Here is a 26,398-nt window from a genome sequence, read left to right as displayed (position 1 = left end):
CTACCAACCACTCATCCCTTATCAGCCTACGAACCTCATCGAACTGTAAACACCAGTTCTCTATTTGATAGGGCCTGAAATTACGTCTAGAACAATCTGAATTATCAAAAACAATAGCCGCATGGTCTGAGGCGACGATAGGTTGATTAATAATTCTACTATCCGGAAACCTAATAAACCAAGAATTGGATATATAGCCTCTATCTAAACGTTCGAGGAGTATCCCATTTTCGTCCCTTTTATTAGACCAGGTATACGTCGGACCAGAGAAGGGAACTTCTAAAAATTTTTTGTTAACACGCCAGTCATTGAAATCATCCCAACCCCTTATAATTTGAGACCCACCCAATTTATCAGAGGAATGCTCAACTTGGTTTATATCACCTAAGAGCAAGGAATTAGGATTAGTTCTAGCAAGCATAACCAACTCATCCCAAACTTCTTTCCTATTCTCTACTTTAGGTGCCCCGTAGCAAAATATTAGAGATATATTAGCATCATTATGTTGGTGTACATCACAGAGGATTACATTTTTCGACTTATACATACAATCTACCAAAAGAGAACCCCAACCTAGCACCACTAAGCCCCCACTAGCTCCTACTGAGTCTATCCCACAAAAGAAAGAAGGTTGGGTGCATTTAAACAACTGAACTATCTTATCAACTGAGCACTTAGTCTCTATCAAAAACAAAAACGAAGGGCGATAAACTGAAAGCAACCAAAACACATACGGCAGCTTTGGCGATTCTGGGTTATTGAATCCCCTGCAGTTCCATGAAATGATTTTCATTGGGCCCTAGAGGGCCCATCCCTCGCCTGAACGTTTGCAAACTCACTGGTTGCATTGAACCTAGCATCCATGTCCTTTCCTGGAGCATCATCATCCGAACAACTATCATCTGAGGTGATAGACTTTGGGCGTTTACAATTTCCTGGTATAACGAGTATAAGAGCACGCTTCCCCCCTCTTCCATTAACGCTCCCTGAATCCATAGAGTTCTTCAGCGCTGAGTTGATCTCGTCCCCTGGTTCAACCCCCAAATCCTTTGCCATAGTGATATCAGTAATACACTTCGATCGCAGCTTCCAACCACAGGTCATCTTCACCCACAAATTGTAACCTCCCTTAGCCTCCACATTTTTAAACACAAGCCTGCGTCTTTTCTGCTTCCAATCAGTGTCCTTGAACCTGATACATGGCGTCGAATCTGCTGAAGCTGCACGATCTGAGCCCATCCCTGGCGGCCTTGGTCTCTTGATTTTTTCCCGCGCGAAAGAAGACTCCCCTTCCGAAGAAATCTTCTCGACAAACTCCGATGACGAGTCGAAGATTGATGGGCCTGGTGATCTTTCTCCAGAGAGCATGGAGATGTTGCTCGATGTAGAATCCGGCGAGAAAGAGATTATGAGTGGTGAAGGTGGTGGTATCGTCAACGGGGTCGGAACTCGAGGAACGATCAACCTCCGGTGCAGAACACCCAAAAAACTACCCACCACAGACCCATTATTCTGCTCACCTGTTATCGATGTGGGCCCCATCAGCAACGGTGGTTGTATCGCAATGGTGGTGAAGATCCCCTCATGTAACACCTGTGGACGACCTTCAACCCAGCCTAAAGATCGAGGTAATACCAGACTCTGTTCGTGTTGTGGATGAGATAACGGCACCATAGCCATATTCATGATAGCAGGAGTTTGAGAAACCCTAGGAGGATTAGGGTTAGGGTTAGGGTTTGCTGAAGTTTCCCCTACCTCAAAAACCGATCCCCTCTTTTCTGGGCAGAAGCTTAAACCATGTTGAAGAGTCGAATATGGTGGATCCGGTTCGTCCACACTCATTCTAAAAGTCCCCCCCTCATTCCTGTCGATCACATTCCGGGGAAGATATTGAGCATAGGGGTCACCAATAAGTCCAAGTCTGACCCCTGGTAATAATGTTGCCGTCTCCGGTGGACTGTAAGCCGTTATTGGTTCATCAGAAGGTGAATAAATATCATCAGTATTCATGTTGTTGTTAGTGTTGTGGCTTCCCTCCCCTGTTCCTTCCGACATGTCTTCATTAAAATCAGGTTCCCCCGAAAGAAAGTCCGACGCTGGGTGATATGTATCACTAGAGTTTGAGTCCGTTCCACCATTCTCCTGACCCCCTGTGTCCATGTTCTGGCCATCGTCAGCACCTCCCCCATCAGAACCCCCGTTTTCGTTCCCATCATCATCATCATCTGAATATCCATAGCCACCATGATAATTGTTTTGAGGAATCCCATTATTTGCATTATGGTTATCATCTCCTTGGTCTCCCCCATCGAAGCCATCATTCCAGTGCTGATCCCCCTCATGACCCCAGAAATTCAGTAAGTTCACCCTTGTATTCCTGTAGCAGAAACGATCTGGAAGGCCTTCAATGATGTTGGAGTAATATGGGTAGTTCGAAGGTCCGCGCAGAACCCTTAAGTCACTAGCTTCAAAACGTTCCAGTGAGGTTCCAATTCTCCTACTAGCATCATAATCTGCTAAAGGACAGTTACAGGTATAATGACCCACCCCCCCCACACTTCTTACATAACTTAAAAATCCCTTCATACCTAAAATAGACCCAAACCGCCTCCCCGGGAGCTGTAGGAAGATAGCAACCTGGTATCAAAGGTTGAGATAAATCCAGCAGCACATATGCTCGAACATCTGGTTCTCTGAGTTCCATCCCCTCCCCATCATCAACAACATCTATAAACCCTATATGGCGAAGCGCTTGAATCCCCCATTCCCTGTCCAGGTGACTCAAAGGCAACCCAAAAACTCTGACCCATAGTTTCACCGAATTAAAATTATAGTTATCAAGAACTTGGTCACGATTACCTTTTCGAAAAGTTATAATTCTCCCATCCCTTATTGCAGTATGTTGGATCAGTAAAGCATTAACATCACCAATATCAGAACAAATAAACACAAAGTACGGTCCGATCTTTCTTACCCGAATTGGACCACGCTTGATCCAGCGGTTGTCAACAAGAGATTGGACTATGTCAAGTGGAGGTGGATTCGGTCCGACGAACATTCCGATCACAGTAGCTTCCCAGTTAATCTCCGGTCCCAAACGATACGCTGGTGGAGGGTCAATCAGGACACCCATTCTATAGTTTCTCCACCCTTGCTGTTGTTGTTGATTATTAAATTGCATTGAAAGTGATTGAGTGTACTAGGAAAGACAAAGAGAATTTGAGAATGTTTGTTTGGAATAAAACAGAAAGGAAATAAATGGCCGGTTTTGGACTTAAAAGCTAAGGAATTCCACCCAAAACCAAAGATGATTGGTTGCCTGACTAAGAATCATGCATGATCAACAGGTGTCCACTAAACCGTTCTCCTAATCAATGAGAAATTGACAAGATTTAGAAAAAAATAGATGGACTTCATTGGCTGATAAAATCGGCGCCGAATGTTCTTGTTGATCTCCAATGAACAGTAAGACCTAGACCCACTTTTCGTGGGAAAATACTCTAGATTCCTAGAGAGATTTTATACATGGAATTGAAGGAGGTGGGGAACTCTTGTTTTCTATATTGGGAAGCAGAAAAATTAGAAGCATATAGAAAGAGAAAATTGAAAGTAGAAGTAAATAAATGAAATGTTCATTTTTTAAACATGAATGTTCATTTGTGTGTTTTTTATGTGTGCTTCTTGTATCTTACTCAAATGTTCAAATTTTTTTTAGGAAAACAAGTGTGATAAAAAAAGTTTTTTTAAAAGAAAAATTCAAAATTCAATAAAAAAAAAAAGAGGACACGGGATAATGGACTAAAAAAAGAAAGGAGAAATCACACAAAACTGCTAAAACGAAATATTTGTAGCTCATATGCATGCAGAATTGCATGCATAGGTATGCAGCCAAAAATTTGGGGAGAGGCGCAGGTCCGGCTAAACATCAATACAAGCTGGACATACATGGCCCATGAATATTAAGGAGTTAAAAGTGCCAACGAATGCATTAAAAATAGTTACTGATGCTTGCTATAATGGTTGAGCATTACACTTACAACATAATTTTTTTAATATGAAACGATTATTTATGCACGTTTGCCAATGCACGATTTTAAAAATTAATACTTCCTCCGTCCCGTAAATATCGTACCATTTTTTTTACACTCTTTAAACTACGACTTTGGCCATATTTGGTGATTCATACGTAAGAATAATGTAGTCATGTGAGGTCATGTTAGGTTCGTATCGATATATATTTTCTAAATATTAATTTTTTTTATAATTTTACTTACACATAATTTGAGATATTAAGAGTTAAAGTAATGTGTTAGAGGTGTAAAAGTCAACCATGGTGCGATATTTAGGAACGGAGGAAGTATATGCAATTATAGATAAGAAAAATTATAAAAAGTTGATTTAAAAAAATATATTTATTGAGACGAATCTATAAGATCCCACACGATGTATTTTTTCCCTTAAGTATAAATCACAAAAGAAAATCAAATTGGCTTGTATGATCGAGTAGTGTCGAAAAATCCAATTGTTCCTAGCTTGTAAATAAGACTGATGAAGTATGACACTCGGGATCGAATCTAGATGCATACTTTTTTTTTTCTTTAGTTCCTTGAACTTTAACTTGTTGGGTCCTCGTTTTTAAATTGAGCATAGGGCCTTTAATTTATTATATATGTTAGAGACGATTCTAGAGAAGCGACAATTACTGAGGTGGCCAGTGAAGGGGCTAAGGGGATGTTTGGTTCACACGGGGTAAAGGAATGAAATCAAGAAAGGAAAAGAAAGAGAATGGAAATAAATCCATGCATTTGATTTAAAAAGTTGTTTGGGTTATCATTTGTCAATACTCCTTATTACACATGTTTCCTTCATGTTCCTCCACATGAGAGCCACGACATTCTTCTCTCGCAGCGCCACCGCCATCCCCATCTAGACCCTCGCAGCGCCGCCGTCTTCCCCATCTACACCCTCGCGGCGCCGCCTCCTTCCCCATCTTCACCCTCGTGGCGCCATCTTCCCCTTCTTCAACCTCGCGTCGCCTTCCCTTTCTTCACCCTCGCGCAATTCTTGCTCGGTGAAGAAGACGAACCGCGGCCTTCCCCTTCTTCACCCTCACGCTGTCGCCTTCCCCTTCATTTCTCTCTACTCCTATTATTTTCTCACATTTTCATGGGAAAAATTAACGTTTTAATATTTGGTCTAAGATAACAAGGTAATATTTCATGGTCGATGGGGTATTTTGGACGGTAGGTAGGGTTGTTTTGGTGGACGATTTATGGCGGTTGGTGGTTGGAGTAGAGTTTTAGGTGACGTCTAGTGTGACAGGGGTGGTTGCATGGTGGTGAGGGGTGGTATCAGGTGGGTGCAAGGTGGAGGTAGAAGCGGTGGCGCGGCGAGGGAAAAGGTGGGTGGGGTAAGGTGGAGTGGGTCGACGGTGAAGGTGGTTCAGATGGTGGTGGTGGTGGTGATGCTATAATGTTGGTCAATTGTGGTCAACGATTTTGAGTGGTGTGGGAGGAAAGGGAATCGAAATACCTTGGGGGGTAGGGTTTCAAAGTAGAAGAAAAAAATTAATCAGAAAAACAGGTAAAGGGAATGACAAAAGATGCTTGACAAACAACAACAAAGGGAATCATTTCCCTTTCCCTTTGATAAGACCCCAACTAAACGCCTCCTAAAAGAGACGAGGTTTTCTGAATCTATACTAGGTATACCATTAAAATGGTATACTAAGGGTAAAAAAGTAACTTCAGTCGGTATATTAAGGGCTAAATAGTAAGTTCAAGTAATAAATTGAGTCTGGTCTATGAAAAATAACATTTAACTTTAACTTGTGAGTCCCAAATTATGTTGTTTGGAATCAAATAAAGATGAAACCACGTTACCAAACTATTTTGTTTGGTATCGCATGAGAAAATACCACTACTTTTCTTGTACCAAACTATGTGGTTTGGTACTAAATAAAAATGCAGAATATTAGTATACCATTTCAATGGTATACCCAATAAAGAGACTGATAAACAGAATAGTGAATCATGTCGGAGTTGACATCTATACCCTTGATATTAAGCAAGCATGGACGCCTGCACAACACTACTACGTAGTATATCCTAGGCTCGATCGATCAGTAATTCACTACTCTGGGCTCATTAGAATTCAAAATCCTTCTTTAACTAAAAAAAGCCGAATCATTGTTTATGTTTTGCGTCATTTTCACTTCCCACTATACCCCTCAAATTTTTTGTTTATTACTGAATTTCCATGCTTTATTCATTAACAATTGCTTTTTTTTTCTTTCTCTTTTCATTTTGTAGTATTAGCCATCTGTTTTTTGGTTTGTTTGACACGTGTTCTATGATGAAAAGTATTGGACATTTGTAGACTGTAGACGGCAGACATGTTTCCTACATGGCTACATGTTTATATAACGTATGGTTTTTGTCATGCTAGACCTTAATCCCACATAAGACATTTTTCCTATGTAATTATGGCTGAAATTCATACAGAGAACCACTTTTTTTCTTGGTGTTTTGCTGATAATCAAATAAGTTTCTGAACCATTAAATGATCAGCAATGCTTCATTCTCAACCGAAATCTCCGAGAACAACGGGCTATATTGCGCCACAAGTCCTTACAAGAAAAGGGTATGAATCTATGATGAAAAAGTAGTTATCACATTGGTTGATTCAAATTGATAAAGAAGATGCAACTCAATTAGTTATTTACGTCCCCATGAGATTGTGTCTATTATATTTTTTTTAATTAACGGTTTCAAAACATTCCTATTCCCATTAATTTGCATTTTTTTTGGTCACTTACATTCGTTGATATCATCACTTTTTGAAAATACAAGTATTACATAATACAAGTTTTATGACTATTGATAATTTGCTCTGCTTAATTTCTATGACTTTGAAGAGCACGCACTCTTTATAGAATATTAAAAGCTACGACCTGATCGGAAGTATATTCTATACTTCATCTGCATTGAATACTTTGTGTTAAGTTCTTTAAATTGATTTTAGTTATTTTCTCTGTGTTATTTGTTTGGCGCGTATTTTATTATGGTCTCTTTCTTAAAAATTGTTTCATTTTCTGATGTAGTGTTCCCATCATTTATCATACTTGCATACACTCCTGAAAGTGAAAGTTTAAAAGATAATATATCCCATCTCCTTGTAAAATTTTGGCTCAAGTCTTATCCTATTTTCTCTACAAGGCAAGTTTAAAAAATAATATATCCCATCTCCTTGTAAAATTTTGGCTCAAGTCTTATCCTATTTTCTCTACAAGGCAAACAAATGGAGATGTAGCGAGGAAGTATAGCTTTAACAATGTAGTTCCCTGGTTAATATTTTTATTATCTCTTTGATTGATAATACTACATATTACACTTTAAAAGTAGAAAATAACAAAGATATCGATAGAAGGATTATGCTTCTCTTTGAGTGCAAGATATACACGAACAATGTGAAATTAAGTAACAACAACCTTATAAGATGATGAATTTTCTTTTTAAAATTATTTAAAGTTGTGATTAATTTTACATATGTACGTAACATATAACATTTCATGTAGGACAAGACCATTATGATCTCTCTTGTAGCCGAGAAAACAAAGCAATGGAAAAAATTCAAGAAGATTACTATCACTAGACAGTAGGCACCAACGATTTAGTTTCATAATATGTAAGTACTTAAATGGGTATTTTAATTCAATTTTCATAATATGTAAGTACTTAAATGGGTATTTTAATTCAATTTTTACCCATTTAATTCAATTTTTAAGTTAGAAATGGCGTTGTTAATTTCTTGACAATCTTAATAGCAGTACGTGATATCACATACGAAGTATATTACTATATTATTAACAAACATTAGATCGAAATGTAATTTGCAAAAGACCTGTGCAAGGCACGGACCGTAAACTAGTATTATAATACGTGGAAGAGAGAGCTAATGTGGTCATATGTGGATATGATTACGAAGTGGAAAATTTTGAAATAAGAAAGTAATTATGGATTATTATTTTGAATATTATGGAGTGTAAAGCAATAAAATCGAACAAATTAATGCTAGGGGATCGGATGTATGCAATTATAGTAGTATGCTATTCGTATAAAAATTTAAGTTTGCACTAAATAAAAAAAATGCATGGATAATTAAATAAATTATTCATTCATTTGAATATAAATAAAGAAGTAAAATACAATAACACGTAATAGAACAACAATTCACCCAACCTCATTCTGAGTTACTTAAAATATTGTGCAAACAAAACTAAAACCATTATTTGGCTAAGTATCCTCTTAATACCCATATGAAGGACTTGGAGTATACGCAGGGGCTTTGTAAACTGGGGAAGGAGAGTAAACAGGAGATTTGTAAATCGGTGATGGGGTGTATATAGGAGTCTTATACACTGGAGAAGGGGTGTAAACCGGTGACTTGTAAACAGGAGATGGAGTGTAAACTGGTGACTTGTAGATCGGCGATGGAGTGTAAACAGGTGATTTGTACACTGGTGATGGGGTGGTGTAAACTGGAGACTTGTAAACAGGAGATGGAGTGTAAACTGGCGATTTGTAAACCGGCGATGGAGTGTAAACTGGAGACTTGTACACCGGTGATTGGGTGTAAACTGGAGACTTGTAAACCGGGGATGGGGTATAAACTGGAGACTTGTAAACTGGGGATGGGGTATAAATTGGAGACTTGTAAACCGGAGATGGGGTATAAATTGGAGACTTGTAAACCGGAGATGGAGTGTAAACTGGAGACTTGTACACTGGGGATGGGGTGTAAACTGGAGGCTTATACACTGGGGACGGGGTATAAACAGGGGACTTATACATCGGCTTTGGAGTGTAAATAGGGGATTTGTACACTGGGCTTGGGGTGTAAACTGGAGACTTGTACACCGGAGATGGGGTATAAACAGGGGATGGAGTGTAAACTGGAGACTTGTAAACAGGCGATGGAGTGTAAATCGGTGACTTGTACACAGGTGATGGAGTGTAAACTGGAGACTTATAAATCGGTGATGGGGTGTAAACAGGAGACTTATATACGGGCGATGGAGTGTATACTGGAGACTTGTATACGGGGGATGGAGTGGACACTGGTGACTTGTAAACCGGTGATGGAGTGTAAACTGGTGACTTGTAAACCGGGGATGGGGTATAAATCGGTGACTTGTAAATTGGTGACTTGTACACAGGGGATGGTGTGTAAACTGGTGATTTGTACATAGGGGACGGTGTGTAAACTGGGGATTTGTACACTGGAGATGAGGTGTAAACAGGAGATTTGTAAACTGGGGAAGGAGTGTAAACCGGAGAATAGGTTGGTGTCTTGTATGATGGAGTAGGGTTGTAAGAATAAGAATCACTAGCAGTTGAAATTGTTAGCAAAGCCAAGAGAAGGAAGGACAAGAAAGAAGCATGTTGGAGAGCCATTTTATTGTAAAATTTCTCTCGATGGAAATATGATGAAATGAGTGAGTTGTGGAATATCAAGTTTGCACGAGGGCTTTATATAAGGTCATCCTTAGGTTGAGCAAGTCTTACTATTATTTTTAATTACTTCGTTATTTGATGCCACCTTGCTAATAACAAGTCGAATTGACCTAATCTTTTTATGAATTTGGACATTTTTGTTCGAATATATTTATTAAAATGCAAATAACACTTTCATAATCATTAGTAGCTGGCAAGATGCGTCGATGTTGACGATAAACTACGCCGGCTGAAAATTTATTCGGTAAAAAACTTCAAATAAATTCACCGACGCAAACAAGTTGGAATTAGGATACAAAAAGTAAACTATGTTAGGTAGTTAATTTGTAATTATCAAAATGATGACAATAAAACTTAGACGCTGTCTAGACAATAATTTTTAAACTTGTTTTTAATGGATTTTTTAACACATGGATAATTGGTAGGTAGCTTGTTGTCTGATTTGTGATGCTAAGAAACGTCGACGTGCTCTGATTCTTTGGATTATAAAATGAGATTCAACTCTAAATTGTTGAATTCCTCCTATCTTTTGGATAGTACGTCTTTGATATAGATCATAGATGTAATAATTTAACGCGTGTTTAATAATGAGTGAACTAATTAAGAGAATAGTTATACTGATCCAACTATTTGCAAATGTTACGAAGTAATACTCCCTCCGTCCCTTAACGCAAATTTTTGGCTGTACCCCCATCCAAAACGATGTCGTTTTGTGTTGTTTAAAATGAACATTAATATACTGGTATAAAAATGAACATTTACTATTTCGGAAGAACATTTATTTATTTATTTGGAATGAACATTTACTATTTTGGAAATGAACATTTATTATTTATTTGGAAATAAACAATATAGGCGCTTGTAAAAACATAAAAGACCAATGAAGTGAATAATTTCATTATGAACATTAACCATATATTTATTGTGAACAAACAAATAAACAAAAAAGAACAAATAATTCAACAAAAAAGAACAAACAATATAAAAAAGAACATAAAATTCCAGAAAAAAGAACAAATAATACAACAATTATGAACAATTTTATGATGAATATGTTTTAAAGCCAACATGAAAGAACAAACAATACAACAAGAAAGAACAAACAATAAAGCAGATAATTATCATGAACAAACAAATAAACAAGAAAGAACATAAAATTCCAGAAAAAAGAACAAACAATATAAAAAAGAACATAAAATTCCAGAAAAAAGAACAAACAATACAACAATTATGAACAATTTTATGATGAATTTTAAAGCCAACATGAAAGAACAAACAATACAACAATAAGTTTGATGAATGAATTTAAAAAACAACAAGAAAAAACAAACAGTACAACAAGAAAGAACAAACCATACAAAAAGAAAGAATAAAAGATTAATGAAGAGTTTAATTATGAATATTAACCATATGATTATTATAAACAAACAAATAAATAAGAAAGAACAAACAATATAAAAAATAACATAAAATTCCAGAAGAAAGAACAAAAAAACAACAATTATGAAAATTTGATGATGAATTTAAAAAACAACATGAAAGAACAAACAATACAACAAGAAAGAACAAACAGTACAACAAGAATGAACAAACAGTACAATAAGAATGAACAAACAGTACAATAAAAAAGAACAAACAGTCGACAGGAATGAACAAACAATATGAGCGCGTCATTTTTGGGGGGTACAGCCAGAGCTGGCTGTACCCGGGTACAGCAATTAGCGATTGCGCAAATTTTTGGCTATACCCGGGTACAGCCAAAGCTGGCTGTACCCCCATCCAAAACGATGTCGTTTTGTGTTGTTTAAAATGAACATTAATATACTGGTACAAAAATGAACATTTACTATTTCGAAAATGAACATTTATTTATTTATTTGGAATGAACATTTACTATTTTGGAAATGAACATTTATTTATTTATTTGGAAATAAACTACAAAAATGAGCATTTACTATTTCGGAAATGAACATTTATTTATTTATTTGGAATGAACATTTACTATTTTGGATATGAACATTTATGTATTTATTTGGAAATAAACAATATAGGCGCTTGTAAAAACATAAAAGACCAATGAAGTGAACAATTTCATTATGAACATTAACCATATATTTATTGTGAACAAACAAATAAACAAGAAAGAACAAATAATTCAACAAAAAAGAACAAACAATATAAAAAAGAACATAAAATTCCAGAAAAAAGAACAACCAAAACAACAATTATGAATAATTTTATGATGAATTTTAAAGCCAACATGAAAGAACAAACAATAAAACAAGAAAGAACAAATACTGGTACAAAAATGAACATTTACTATTTCGAAAATGAACGTTTATTTATTTATTTGGAATGAACATTTACTATTTTGGAAATGAACATTTATTTATTTATTTGGAAATACACTACAAAAATGAGCATTTACTATTTCGGAAATGAACATTTACTATTTCGGAAAAGAATATTTATTTATTTATTTGGAATGAACATTTACTATTTTGGAAATGAACATTTATTTATTTATTTAGAAAAAAACAATATAGGCGCTTGTAAAAACATAAAAGACCAATGAAGTGAACAATTTCATTATGAACATTAACCATATATTTATTGTGAACAAACAAATAATTCAACAAAAAAGAACAAACAATATAAAAAAGAACATAAAATTTCAGAAAAAAGAACAAACAATACAACAATTATGAACAATTTTATGATGAATTTTAAAGCCAACATGAAAGAACAAACAATACAACAAGAAAAAACAAACAATAAAGCAAATAATTATTATGAATAAACAAATAAACAAGAAAGAACAAATAATTCAACAAAAAAGAACAAACAATATAAAAAAGAACATAAAATTCCAGAAAAAAGAACAAATAATACAACAATTATGAACAATTTTATGATGAATTTTAAAGCCAACATGAAAGAACAAACAATACAACAAGAAAGAACAAACAATAAAGCAGATAATTATCATGAACAAACAAATAAACAAGAAAGAACATAAAATTCCAGAAAAAAGAACAAACAATATAAAAAAGAACATAAAATTCCAGAAAAAAGAACAAACAATACAACAATTATGAACAATTTTATGATGAATTTTAAAGCCAACATGAAAGAACAAACAATACAACAATAAGTTTGATGAATGAATTTAAAAAACAACAAGAAAAAACAAACAGTACAACAAGAAAGAACAAACCATACAAAAAGAAAGAATAAAAGATTAATGAAGAGTTTAATTATGAATATTAACCATATGATTATTATAAACAAACAAATAAATAAGAAAGAACAAACAATATAAAAAATAACATAAAATTCCAGAAGAAAGAACAAAAAAACAACAATTATGAAAATTTGATGATGAATTTAAAAAACAACATGAAAGAACAAACAATACAACAAGAAAGAACAAACAGTACAACAAGAATGAACAAACAGTACAATAAGAATGAACAAACAGTACAATAAAAAAGAACAAACAGTCGACAGGAATGAACAAACAATATGAGCGCGTCATTTTTGGGGGGTACAGCCAGAGCTGGCTGTACCCGGGTACAGCAATTAGCGATTGCGCAAATTTTTGGCTATACCCGGGTACAGCCAAAGCTGGCTGTACCCCCATCCAAAACGATGTCGTTTTGTGTTGTTTAAAATGAACATTAATATACTGGTACAAAAATGAACATTTACTATTTCGAAAATGAACATTTATTTATTTATTTGGAATGAACATTTACTATTTTGGAAATGAACATTTATTTATTTATTTGGAAATAAACTACAAAAATGAGCATTTACTATTTCGGAAATGAACATTTATTTATTTATTTGGAATGAACATTTACTATTTTGGATATGAACATTTATGTATTTATTTGGAAATAAACAATATAGGCGCTTGTAAAAACATAAAAGACCAATGAAGTGAACAATTTCATTATGAACATTAACCATATATTTATTGTGAACAAACAAATAAACAAGAAAGAACAAATAATTCAACAAAAAAGAACAAACAATATAAAAAAGAACATAAAATTCCAGAAAAAAGAACAACCAAAACAACAATTATGAATAATTTTATGATGAATTTTAAAGCCAACATGAAAGAACAAACAATAAAACAAGAAAGAACAAATACTGGTACAAAAATGAACATTTACTATTTCGAAAATGAACGTTTATTTATTTATTTGGAATGAACATTTACTATTTTGGAAATGAACATTTATTTATTTATTTGGAAATACACTACAAAAATGAGCATTTACTATTTCGGAAATGAACATTTACTATTTCGGAAAAGAATATTTATTTATTTATTTGGAATGAACATTTACTATTTTGGAAATGAACATTTATTTATTTATTTAGAAAAAAACAATATAGGCGCTTGTAAAAACATAAAAGACCAATGAAGTGAACAATTTCATTATGAACATTAACCATATATTTATTGTGAACAAACAAATAATTCAACAAAAAAGAACAAACAATATAAAAAAGAACATAAAATTTCAGAAAAAAGAACAAACAATACAACAATTATGAACAATTTTATGATGAATTTTAAAGCCAACATGAAAGAACAAACAATACAACAAGAAAAAACAAACAATAAAGCAAATAATTATTATGAACAAACAAATAAACAAGAAAGAACAAATAATTCAACAAAAAAGAACAAACAATATAAAAAAGAACATAAAATTCCAGAAAAAAGAACAAATAATACAACAATTATGAACAATTTTATGATGAATTTTAAAGCCAACATGAAAGAACAAACAATACAACAAGAAAGAACAAACAATAAAGCAGATAATTATCATGAACAAACAAATAAACAAGAAAGAACATAAAATTCCAGAAAAAAGAACAAACAATATAAAAAAGAACATAAAATTCCAGAAAAAAGAACAAACAATACAACAATTATGAACAATTTTATGATGAATTTTAAAGCCAACATGAAAGAACAAACAATACAACAATAAGTTTGATGAATGAATTTAAAAAACAACAAGAAAAAACAAACAGTACAACAAGAAAGAACAAACCATACAAAAAGAAAGAATAAAAGATTAATGAAGAGTTTAATTATGAATATTAACCATATGATTATTATAAACAAACAAATAAATAAGAAAGAACAAACAATATAAAAAATAACATAAAATTCCAGAAGAAAGAACAAAAAAACAACAATTATGAAAATTTGATGATGAATTTAAAAAACAACATGAAAGAACAAACAATACAACAAGAAAGAACAAACAGTACAACAAGAATGAACAAACAGTACAATAAGAATGAACAAACAGTACAATAAAAAAGAACAAACAGTCGACAGGAATGAACAAACAATATGAGCGCGTCATTTTTGGGGGGTACAGCCAGAGCTGGCTGTACCCGGGTACAGCAATTAGCGATTGCGCAAATTTTTGGCTATACCCGGGTACAGCCAAAGCTGGCTGTACCCCCATCCAAAACGATGTCGTTTTGTGTTGTTTAAAATGAACATTAATATACTGGTACAAAAATGAACATTTACTATTTCGAAAATGAACATTTATTTATTTATTTGGAATGAACATTTACTATTTTGGAAATGAACATTTATTTATTTATTTGGAAATAAACTACAAAAATGAGCATTTACTATTTCGGAAATGAACATTTATTTATTTATTTGGAATGAACATTTACTATTTTGGATATGAACATTTATGTATTTATTTGGAAATAAACAATATAGGCGCTTGTAAAAACATAAAAGACCAATGAAGTGAACAATTTCATTATGAACATTAACCATATATTTATTGTGAACAAACAAATAAACAAGAAAGAACAAATAATTCAACAAAAAAGAACAAACAATATAAAAAAGAACATAAAATTCCAGAAAAAAGAACAACCAAAACAACAATTATGAATAATTTTATGATGAATTTTAAAGCCAACATGAAAGAACAAACAATAAAACAAGAAAGAACAAATACTGGTACAAAAATGAACATTTACTATTTCGAAAATGAACGTTTATTTATTTATTTGGAATGAACATTTACTATTTTGGAAATGAACATTTATTTATTTATTTGGAAATACACTACAAAAATGAGCATTTACTATTTCGGAAATGAACATTTACTATTTCGGAAAAGAATATTTATTTATTTATTTGGAATGAACATTTACTATTTTGGAAATGAACATTTATTTATTTATTTAGAAATAAACAATATAGGCGCTTGTAAAAACATAAAAGACCAATGAAGTGAACAATTTCATTATGAACATTAACCATATATTTATTGTGAACAAACAAATAATTCAACAAAAAAGAACAAACAATATAAAAAAGAACATAAAATTTCAGAAAAAAGAACAAACAATACAACAATTATGAACAATTTTATGATGAATTTTAAAGCCAACATGAAAGAACAAACAATACAACAAGAAAAAACAAACAATAAAGCAAATAATTATTATGAACAAACAAATAAACAAGAAAGAACAAATAATTCAACAAAAAAGAACAAACAATATAAAAAAGAACATAAAATTCCAGAAAAAAGAACAAACAATACAACAATTATGAACAATTTTATGATGAATTTTAAAGCCAGCATGAAAGAACAAACAATACAACAATAAGTTTGATGAATGAATTTAAAAAACAACAAGAAATAACAAACAGTACAACAAGAAAGAACAAACAATACAAAAAGAAAGAATAAAAGATTAATGAAGAATTTAATTATGAACATTAACCATATGATTATTATAAACAAACAAATAAACAAGAAAGAACAAACAATATAAAAAAGAACATAAAATTCCAGAAGAAATAACAAAAAATACAACAATTATGAAAATTTGATGATAAATTTAAAAAACAACATGAAAGAACAAACAATACAACAAGAAAGAACAATCAGTACAATAAGAATGAACAAATAGTACAATAAAAAAGAACAAACAGTCGACAAGAATGAACAAACAATATGAGCGCGTCGTTTTTGGGGGTATAGCCAGAGCTGGCTGTACCCGGGTACAGCAGTCAGCAATTAGTCCCTTAATACTCGCACCGCTTTTCTTTTCGGGTCGTCCCTTAATACTTGCATCGCTTCTATAAATGAAATTTTTTACCAATATTACATTATTTCTCACACTTACTTACTAACCCAACTACACCCCTACTCCCTACAAAAAATCATTTAAAAATTCACACCCCCACTCACCCCACCCCACCCCTTACACATTTCCCACTAACTATATTAAAAAAAATACCTCACTATCAACTAACACTCATTAAATTAATAAATCAATTCAAATGCCTTAAACTCCGCACCGATCAAACCGGTGCGAGTATTAAGGGACGGAGGGAGTATTATTTATTAAAATAATTCACGTATGGTCAATTGGTTCATATATATGTAGAAACATGCATGTAACCAACATAAGTTGATAGAGTTAATCAGTGGCGGATCTTTGTGATGGCTGGGGTGGGCCTGGTCCCCCCGGCCGAAAAATTTTGTAGTGTATTTTTAGTTACGGCCCTCCTAAAATTTGTGTATAATTGTATAATTGTATAATTATATAGTATAATGCTTAATTTTTCTCTACCGGCCCCCCTCATAAAACCGTTCAAGGTCCGCCACTGGAGTTAATGGGGGGAACTCACCTTGTGATTTGGAGGTCATCGGGTCGATCTCAATCAGATGCGAAATGCTTGATAGTGACTTAAGCGAATATCTATGTAGCTGAACTGGTTAACTTGTGGTAGATATTGATTAAGTAGTGTTGTGGATTATGATACAGAGTGTATACTTGTCTACAACCTAAAATTTCATGAAAAATAATGTTGATTTTCGACAATGAAATGAGAAATGCTTGTCTACAGCTTAGAATTTCGTGAAAAATGCGTATTTCATACTCAATTAACTCGTCACTTAAGTAGTACCCCGTAATTAACATGCTGCAGTATGATAAATTTGTTCTCCATCTGTATTTATTTAAGGGATATACTTGCCTTTTTCGGTCATATTTATTTAAGAGATACACTTGTCATTTTTAGTAGTTTATCAACATCACCATCTAATTAAATAATCTATCTAATATATCTTATGTCCCACCACTCTATTAAACAAATAATTTCATAACTACATCTTACCCCCCACCCCTTAAAATGACATGGTACTCACTTGTTTTACTTATTAAAATATCTACCTAACCCCACTTGTTTTATTACTTTATTTCATTCAATTATTTTTCTTAATATCCGTGTCCGGCCAAATATATCTCTTAACGAAGGGAGTAATTAATTTTCTGAGTAAATAAATCACTATTCTCCGATCTAGTTACTCTAGCCGGGGAGTAGCCATTATTTTGATAGTTTGGGAAGTGGTTGAGGAAATTTTAATCCTAATTAAAGGCTCTTATTTTCACTAGTTTAAAACAAAAAAAAGTCGAGATAAGTTTAGTTAAGTTCATGAAAAAAATGGTTGACCAAGCACATACAATTTATAACTAAAATAAGTTTGAACGAATATATAGTTTCCCTTACATCATATCTCTAATGGTGAGTTACACACGCAACCTTTAGCACTACAAGAATTTGTATCTTTAACGACAACCTAATTACGACGGGTCAAAAATCCCGTCGCAAAAGCCTTTGCGACGGGGCTAACAACCAAACAATGACGGGAATAACCGTCGCAAATGTCTTTTACGACGGGTTTACGACGAATTTACGACGGGATTTCTATTAACGACGGCCCCCTTTTATGACGGGTTCGCGACAGGAAATCCCGTCGTTAATCAACGATTATTGTCCTTTCGCGACGGGATTTCCCGTCGTTAATAGTACAATTTCTTGTAGCGTAGGTCAAAATTTATGGTACATAATATTTGATCTCAACCACTAGACAAGACAAGATTGGTAATGATATTATACAACAAAATAAGCTCAGATCATGTCACTACAAGAATTTGTGTCTTTAATGACAACTTAATTACGACGGGTCAAAAGTACCGTCGCAAACCTTTTGCGACGGGGCTAACAACCAACCAAAGACGGGAACAACCGTCGCAAATGTCTTTTACGACGGGTTAACAACGAAATTTTTCATTAACGACGGCCCCCTTTTATGACGGCTTCGCGACAGAAAATCTCGCATTAATCAACGATTATTGGCCTTTAGCGACGAGATTTCCCGTCGTTAATGGTACAATTTCTTGTAGTGTGTGTATATCGTAAATTTGGTTTATTGTGGTTTAGAAAAAACTAATATATGAGGTTAATTAAACAATTTTTAGATCGTGCTATGCACGGTTATATATTTTAATCAGTAGTAGAAGGGGCGATGAATTAATGACAAATTTATTCTAACTATAAAAAATATCAATTTGTTCTACCGTACATAAAATAGGATGTTATGAATTGGCCAACGTGGCGGGTTGGGAGGGTTGTGGTGGGTTTGATGGGCCGTGGGTCGGGAATAATTGGAACACGACTCACCTTAGTCAAACTAGGGTCGGTCGAGTCGTGGGCTGTGTCTGAAAAAATAGACACAATACATGATGGGTCGTGGGTCAAGGTGGGTTGTGCGGGTCGGGTGGGTCTAGTGGGTTACGATAGTTGTGATTCCGTTGGGTCAGGTGGGTTCATAAGTATGTCCGACCCATGTGACCCACTATGGGCTGTGTCAAGGTGGGTTGAGTCAAACCCGACCCACTAGTCACCTCTAAATGTAAATAACCTCAATGAAGATTATATGGAGAGTCATGGAGTATTTTTAGTTTAAAGAAAAGTTAAATTAGGATTGCAAGGGTAAACTAATTTTAAAAAAGAAAAATTATAGAAAAATCAAAGAGTAGACACATGGAAGCAAAACATTAATTATGTTTTAAAATATAAGTATAGGTTACAGGAGAATTGGAGTTTATCATGATTTTTTTGTCTTTTTTTTACATATAGTAAATCTTACTTTAAGAAACTAAAAGTTCACAAGTACAACATGAAGTGCTTGTAATTAGCACATCTTTAGGAGCCATTTACAATCTCTTTTGTGTACATATTAGCGTAGTTTAGTTACATATAGTTGCATTTAGAGAAAATCTTATTCCTTTGTGTTTCCTTTGCCTATTTTCTTTGGAGAGATTTTTTTCTCCCTAATTTTAGGTCAAGTTAAAGCAACGCATTGGAATAAGGAGTCGCGCTAATTCAGGTGATCGTGTGGGCAGGGTCTGCTTAACAAAGTGTTAAATGCGGCAGACACACGAATACGAGACAGAGAGAAGGTTCGGTCAATACTTAAGCTTAGGGTTTAGGGTTAGGAATGTCTGTTATTTTTCGGAATTTTTTATAGTAAAATAGGACATAATAAGATAAATCTTCGAAATGTGAGTTTTTCGACTAAGATCTGTGCAGCGCTAGAAATTTCCAACGCTTGGATCAGGAGCGCTGTTAATTTCTAGCGCATTACATTCTCAGCGCCTGATTTGTTTTGGTGACAGCTTGAAAGACTTAGATTATTTTTCTAAGTATGAGAATGGACTTCTATTCTCCAATAGGGACTTATGAGCCCCATTCTTGGGCGAACGATGATGCGTCATTCTTGAAAGGCTTGGATTATAAGTATTGGATGAGCTTCTACTCTCCAAAGGGACTAATGAGCCCCATGCTTGGGCGAGCAATGAAGCGCTATGCTTAGATTATTCCGCTAAGTATGAGAATGGGCTTCTATTCTCCAATAAGGGACTAATGAGCCTCATTATTGGGCGAACGATGAAGCGCCATGCTTTGAAAGACTTATATTATTTTTCTAAGTATAAGAATGGGATTCTATTCTCCAATAGTGAGCCTCATGCTTGGACGAACGATGAAGCGCCATGCTTTGAAAGACTTAGATTATTTTGCTAAGTATGAGAATAGGCTGCTGTTCTCCAAAGGGACTAATGAGCCCCATGATTGGGCGAATGATGAGGCACCATTTTTGAAAATGACTTAGATTATTTTGCTAAGTATGGGAATGGGTTGTTGTTCTCCAAAGGGACTAATGAGCCCCCTGCTTGGGCGAACGATGATGCACCATTCTTGAAAATGACTTAGATTATTTTGCTAATTATGGGAATGAGCTGCTGTTCTCCAAAGGCACTAATGAGCCTCATACTTGGGCGAACCATGAGGCACCATTCTTGAAAACGACTTAGATTATTTTGCTAAGTATGGGAATGGGTTGCTGTTCTCCAAAGGGATTGAGGAGCCCCATGCTTGGGCAAACGATGATGCACAATTCTTGAAAATGACTTAGATTATTTTTCTAAGTATGGGAGTGGGTTCATATGCTTGAACTTGGCTTGTCTTTTCCTTTTGATGTATGTTGATCTTGCTTGGCCAATGTTTGGCTTCTACTTTACAACATTCTAAAAAAGACAAAAAATTTGCTAAGTAATTTTAGCCGCCTAGCTCTTTACTATTGCCTTGAAAATTCGTTTACAGTGATGAAATGTTATTTAGCCTATGTCTGGCTTACATGTATCTTGCCCCCACTTTCATCATTGAAAACTATGGTTGCGAGCTATAAAGCTAAGTACTTTTGAGAAAGCGAAAAAATACTTAGGAGATTGAACATAAAACCTTCTAAGGTTGTCGGCGTTCCATGGATGAGGGAGATCCTTGCCTTCAGGATTTTCGAGTCTCTTCCGGCTTAGCTTTCTTGGACAGTGGCTAGGGGGTGCATGTCCATTTCTTGTGGCTGTTGACATAACATCGCCTGCCCACTTGTTGATCCCCGAAGATTTTTCCCACGGTGCCATCTTCAAACTCAAACTGCATGACGAGTTGGTATACAGAAATTGCGACTTTTATTTTTCTTAGTAGAGGCCGACCCATGATGATGTTGTATGGTACGGAGATATCAACGACAAGAAATTTTACTAGCAGTCGCCTTCCTTTGTTCTTGGGACCCAACCTGACGGGTAGCTTGATAGTGCCTTTGGGATGGACGGCTTAACCTCCGAACCCAATGAGTGGCTGGGAGATGGTTTTTAGATCATCTTTGGAATACTTGAGCCCTTCTAGACACTTTAGAGTAATGATGTCGGCGGATGATCCACTATCCACTAACACCCGCCCTACTGTTGAGTTAGCGACTTTCATCTCGATGACCAGGGGATCATCATGGGACTCTTGAATCGGGCGGCAAGTGCTCCCACCAAATGTCATCACCGAGGTTGTTTGAGAAGTCAATGCCACTTCTAGGACTTGATGTTCAAGTGCCCATAAGCTATCCTTTGCCTTGCTCACAGACCCGCCTGGTGTCAAGCCTTCGGTTATCACTCCAATGTAGTCTCCCGTATCATCACTAGGGGACTCCTTTTCTTTGTCTTTTGCTTTTGGGAGAGGATTCTTCCTTAAGTAATCATTCAGCGTTCCCTTGTCGTCCAAGTGATCCAGTGCCCTTTTCTGCTCCCTATAGGTCTTTGTGGTGTACCCGCACTCGTGGTGAAACTCACACCAAAGTGACTTGTCTCGCTTTGCTTCAGGTGTACGGATTCCATGTGGCTTAGGGAGGATTGTAGGGGAATACAGTTAAACATAATAACATGTGCGGAAACAATCCCCAAAGCCAGGAAACATGTATAAAGCACAGATTAAGCAAACTTACATTCGAAGCGTATTTTCCCTAGTAATCTTTCAACGAACACAAACTTAGAACTCCACTTGTCGTTCCTCTACTTGGTTCACCGATACGATCAGATCCGTCTTGATAACCGTAGCTTAGACAATCAATCAAGAGTTTTTTCTTTTGGGAAGAACAGTTTTCTCAGAGAGAGAAAACTAAAGAACGTAATTCTAAATTAGGTTTAGGGTTTTTGGAAACTTTTGTGTTCTGAATTGTGTGGAATAATACAATAGCCCTATTATATTAATGATGTAACCGGCCAAGACTAATAAGCCTTGACCGGCCACACCCAAGCACACGGACACCACAGCCCACCGCCCAGCAACACACAAAGCAGGCCGAAGCCCACAGCGCGCGCGACCGAGCAGCTGGGCCATGGGCCTGCTCTCTCGTCGCTGCTCATTGCTTGCGCTGCTGTTGCGTGCTCCCGCCCACACGCGGGCTGGTTGCTCTCCTTTGCTCGCGAGCTTGCTGGCTCGTTGGGCCTTGCACGCTTGCGTGCTTGGCTCGACGGGCCGGCAACTCCGATGCCTTTCGTATTCGCAATTAATATCTTTCCGATATTATTTATCGTTTCGTATACGACGAATCACCGTCGTACGATACGATTTATTCGTGTCGCCCAGCTTACAAATATTCGCGATACGATATACGATTCCGATGCAAGGTCGTATCGTATAATACTTTTTCCAAAACTAATTCCGATCCCGAAAACCTATTAAATGAATTTCCGATTCATTTAATCCGGTGATCTGTTACGTGCCATTGGTGTGACCTTGTAGGTTCAGTCAAGAGTAAGTTGTGAGCTTAGTATTCATTAGAACTCACTGATCAGAAGCATTGCTCCACCTAGCTGTTCCGATCACTTGATCTCACTGAATTAATTGTTCGCAATTAATCTGAACCTTGGTATTAGACTAAATGCACCTTGGTTGAAGGACATATTTCCTTCAAGGATGTATTTTCCTTTTAGATCAAGGTAAACCTCCCGCCTGTTGCGGTTGTATCTCGGATCTTCCCCATGATCATCAACCATAACTGACTTCTTGAGGGGGGGTTGAACTTGTTTATGGCTGCCTTTTTCTTTCTTCTTTGTGTCAGGTTTTGAGGTTTCCCCCCAGTTGGGCTTCAATTTTTTCTTCTCGCCACGTTCACCACCCCGGACTTGAATGTGTATTTGGGCCTTCTCCATTGCTTCTTCGAGGTTGGACACCCCGGACTTGATCAACTCAAATTTGAAGTCATATGGCTGAACTTGGTTTCGTCCTTGAGATTGTGTATCTTTAGGACTTATTCTTGAATCTCTTGATATAGTTGCAAAGGGTCTTCGTCTCTCCCTGTCTGACCGCCGTTAAGTTGACATTTGTCTTTTGGTGTCTTCGACCTGCAGCGAATTGGTTGATGAACACCTTTTCAAGCTCATTGTAGCTCTTGATACTCCCCTTTGACACATGCTTGTTGAACCAGATAAGGGCAAGACCCTTCAAGGTGGTGGGGAAGTACTTGTACCAAGTAGCTCCACACCCAGTCTGGACGTTCATTTGGGCCACATAGGTAGCCATTTGCTCTTCCGGATCCGTAATTCCATCGAAAGGCTCGATGGTAGGGACCTTCACTTTGTCCCGACGAGAGGTGTTCATTATCTCTTGGGAGAAAGGAGTGAGAGCCTCTTATAATGATGAAGTGTACTTGCGCCTATCATTTCTTGGTGGAGGGGAGCCCCATCTTCCTCTTGGGGAGGTATGTCTAACCTTACTCTCTCGGAGGGGAGAGTATGTTCTCTCACGGCGTGGCGGGCTCCTTGTCGTTCTTGAGGGTGAACGGTACCTTGGGCGATGAAGAGATGAATGAGACCTTGGTTTTTGATCGGGGGGTGAAGCCCTTGTCCGGGGAGAATGACCTCTGATCCGGCTGGAGGGTGAGTGACATCTCCTTATGGGAGAAGGTGAGTGCCTCCTGGGAAATGTCCTGCGGGAGCTGACTTCGATTGGATCGACTTGCCTTGATGGAGTAGGGTGGTCTCGTGCGGAGGCAGTGGTCTTAGCACTAGAGGGGGGTAGACCTCGGGTGATCCTATCATTCCTGATGGCCTCTTTGGCTTGTTCGAGGTGCCTCATGTGCAAGAGGTCTCGAGCATCAAGGTCTCCTATGTGCAACTGTTGCTCTTCAATCACCGAGCGTGCATCTTGGCTGGCCCTTGGTCGGTGAGGGCGAGGTTGTGCCCCACCCCTCTCACCTAGCCTTTCCATCACACTTCGAGGTTGTGCCCTGTGGATGGTGTGGGATGTTGTGCTCACCCGTGAGCTGATAGGGCGGTTTGGCTGTTTCTTCGAAGGTCCCTCTCTCATTCCTTGGAGGTTGCGGATAGCCTTATTGAGTTGAGCAGCCATATGCTCCAGGTCCTTTTTGGTGACCAAGTTCTCAGGGTTACCCTCGACATGGGGATGGTTCTCATGCTCCTGATCACCATCGTGATCATCTCCGTTCCGCGGAGTAGGCATTAACACGTAATTGGGATGAGACTCTGATCGTTGAGAGGAGAAGTGTGGCCTGGTTCGCCAAGTGTACACCATGGCTTGTAGTTGACTTCCCCACCGACGGCGCCAACTGTTTTTGCAAAGAAAATGATAAGTGTGAAAATAAGGGAAGTCTCGTCAACCAGGGTTGTTGTTTTACTCCAATAGGGCTGTCGTTTTTCCTACAAAAAGGCAAACGTAAACTGGCTCGGGGGGTTCCCGAGAAAACCCTCTCCGACGCTCAAGTCAGGTCTTGTTAGAGAGAGAAAGTAGTCAGAGAGTGAGTTTGGGAATAATTTCATACCCGAGTAATGATTAGGTGGGTCATATTTATAGTAATACCGGATGGAATTATTAGTAAATATGAGCAATTTGTAGGGGTATGAAATCATGTGCCTGCTGAAGGCTGAGATATGAGCCCCGAAATTATGGTCTGAGCACATCAGAGGGTTTGTGTTTGAGGGTGTTTGATTAATTTTCCATAGGAGGGGTATTTTGGTAATTTCCTTGAATGTGGGTCCCAACGGGGGGGCCCGAACACCTAGATATTGCGATTTAATTGAAATCGCCAAATTAAGCCCCTTACTCTACCAAATGAATATGAACTTCATCAATTCAATAGAAAATAACCAATTCAATTACCTTTCCAGAGACTAAGAATTCGGCAAAAATAGTACTAGGAATCTGATTATCAAGAGCAATTTTGGTACGAATATCATCAGTGTTTCCTCATCAGCAAGCCGTCGACGAAGCCGTCAAGGAAAACGGCGGAGCTTCGATGTTGACGGCGACAACGCGACTCTTCTCCTTCCTTCGATCCACCGATCTGAACAACAAATCAACCCGATCTTGAAAAATCCAAAAAGAATTGAAGAATAATGGAGGAGAGAGATGGAATATTTACCAAATGAGACAACGATGAGGAGGTGGAGAAAGGCGGTAGCGAGGTACGGACGAAGCCGACAATGTACCAGTTGCGTAGACTGCTGCTCCTCCGTGGCGTCGAAAACAGAACCGACACCTCTGCTTGCCAAACTCGCCGCCTTTAATCCCCGCGGCTCTTGCTTCTTTCACGCTATTCTCCTTCATCTCGCGCTAGTCGTGGGCCACCGCAATATCTTCGATGGAAAGGGAATAAGCTCCGCCGCCGCCTTCGTTATCTCCGTCATTAATTTTGATGAGAGGGTGACGACGTTTAAGGAGAGAGAGACAGAGAGCTTTGGAGGAGAGAGAAAGGAATTAAGGTTTTCAAATGAAAATGGGAAGAAAATGTGTATTTATATTTTCAAAAAAAAAAAAGTTGATGAGTCATGCCACATCAGATTTTACGTGGCATATTGGCTGCCATCAAGGCGGTCTTTTTTGTAAGATCGTCTTATACAAAAGTTTGTACTTATACTTAGTGTGGAAGTTGGAATGCAATCCTTTTTTTTTTGTTAAAATATCTTGGCAGAAGTTATATAAAAAAAAAGATAAATAAGTTATTAGTATTAAATCATCTACCATAAATTGTAGGATTGATTTGTTACTAATACCAAAGAACGTCATGTAGATTAATACCAAAGAACATGTAGAGGGATACCGAAAAACATGTAGAGGAATAACAAAGTGCAGGGGAATACAGTTAAATATATATTAATATGTG

General features: G+C 36.5%; 3 protein-coding genes across 3 annotated transcripts; all 3 read right to left on the bottom strand.

Annotated features, from left to right (window-relative positions):
* Positions 1-8,154: 8,154 nt before the first annotated feature.
* Positions 8,155-9,517, bottom strand: LOC110796063 (repetitive proline-rich cell wall protein 1-like). The gene has a single exon (XM_022001095.2). It carries the CDS (start codon positions 9,453-9,455, stop codon positions 8,307-8,309), a length of 1,149 nt encoding a protein of 382 aa, XP_021856787.1. The 5' UTR covers positions 9,456-9,517; the 3' UTR covers positions 8,155-8,306.
* Positions 9,518-21,561: 12,044 nt separating this feature from the next.
* LOC110796058 (uncharacterized) lies at positions 21,562-23,429 on the bottom strand. The gene is made up of 2 exons (XM_056832676.1): positions 23,223-23,429; positions 21,562-22,116 (listed from the first exon to the last, which is right to left on the bottom strand). Exons 1-2 carry the CDS (start codon positions 23,427-23,429, stop codon positions 21,562-21,564), a joined length of 762 nt encoding a protein of 253 aa, XP_056688654.1.
* A 478-nt stretch (positions 23,430-23,907) lies between these two features.
* On the bottom strand, positions 23,908-25,842 carry LOC130463524 (uncharacterized). The gene is made up of 2 exons (XM_056832675.1): positions 25,658-25,842; positions 23,908-24,844 (listed from the first exon to the last, which is right to left on the bottom strand). The coding sequence occupies exons 1-2, from the start codon at positions 25,840-25,842 to the stop codon at positions 23,908-23,910; spliced, it is 1,122 nt and encodes a 373-aa protein (XP_056688653.1).
* Positions 25,843-26,398: the final 556 nt, after the last annotated feature.

The sequence above is a fragment of the Spinacia oleracea genome, chromosome 6, assembly GCF_020520425.1.
Source record: "Spinacia oleracea cultivar Varoflay chromosome 6, BTI_SOV_V1, whole genome shotgun sequence".
NCBI classification, from domain to species: Eukaryota; Viridiplantae; Streptophyta; class Magnoliopsida; order Caryophyllales; family Amaranthaceae; genus Spinacia; species Spinacia oleracea.
The sequence above is the reverse complement of the archived record's forward strand: the minus strand, read 5'-3'. Positions and strand labels throughout refer to the sequence as shown.

What these genes read in the sequence shown, in the direction of transcription:
- LOC110796058 (XM_056832676.1), bottom strand. Translation starts at nt 23,429, where the DNA reads ATGGAGAAGGCCCAAATACACATTCAAGTCCGGGGTGGTGAACGTGGC. An exon ending in ACAACCGCAACAGGCGGGAG is followed by an intron (nt 22,117 to 23,222) that starts GTTTACCTTGAT and finishes ATCCTCCCTAAG; the next exon opens with CCACATGGAATCCGTACACC.
- LOC110796063 (XM_022001095.2), bottom strand. Translation starts at nt 9,455, where the DNA reads ATGGCTCTCCAACATGCTTCTTTCTTGTCCTTCCTTCTCTTGGCTTTG.
- LOC130463524 (XM_056832675.1), bottom strand. Translation starts at nt 25,842, where the DNA reads ATGAAGGAGAATAGCGTGAAAGAAGCAAGAGCCGCGGGGATTAAAGGC. An exon ending in CCTCATCGTTGTCTCATTTG is followed by an intron (nt 24,845 to 25,657) that starts GTAAATATTCCA and finishes TTGCAAAAACAG; the next exon opens with TTGGCGCCGTCGGTGGGGAA.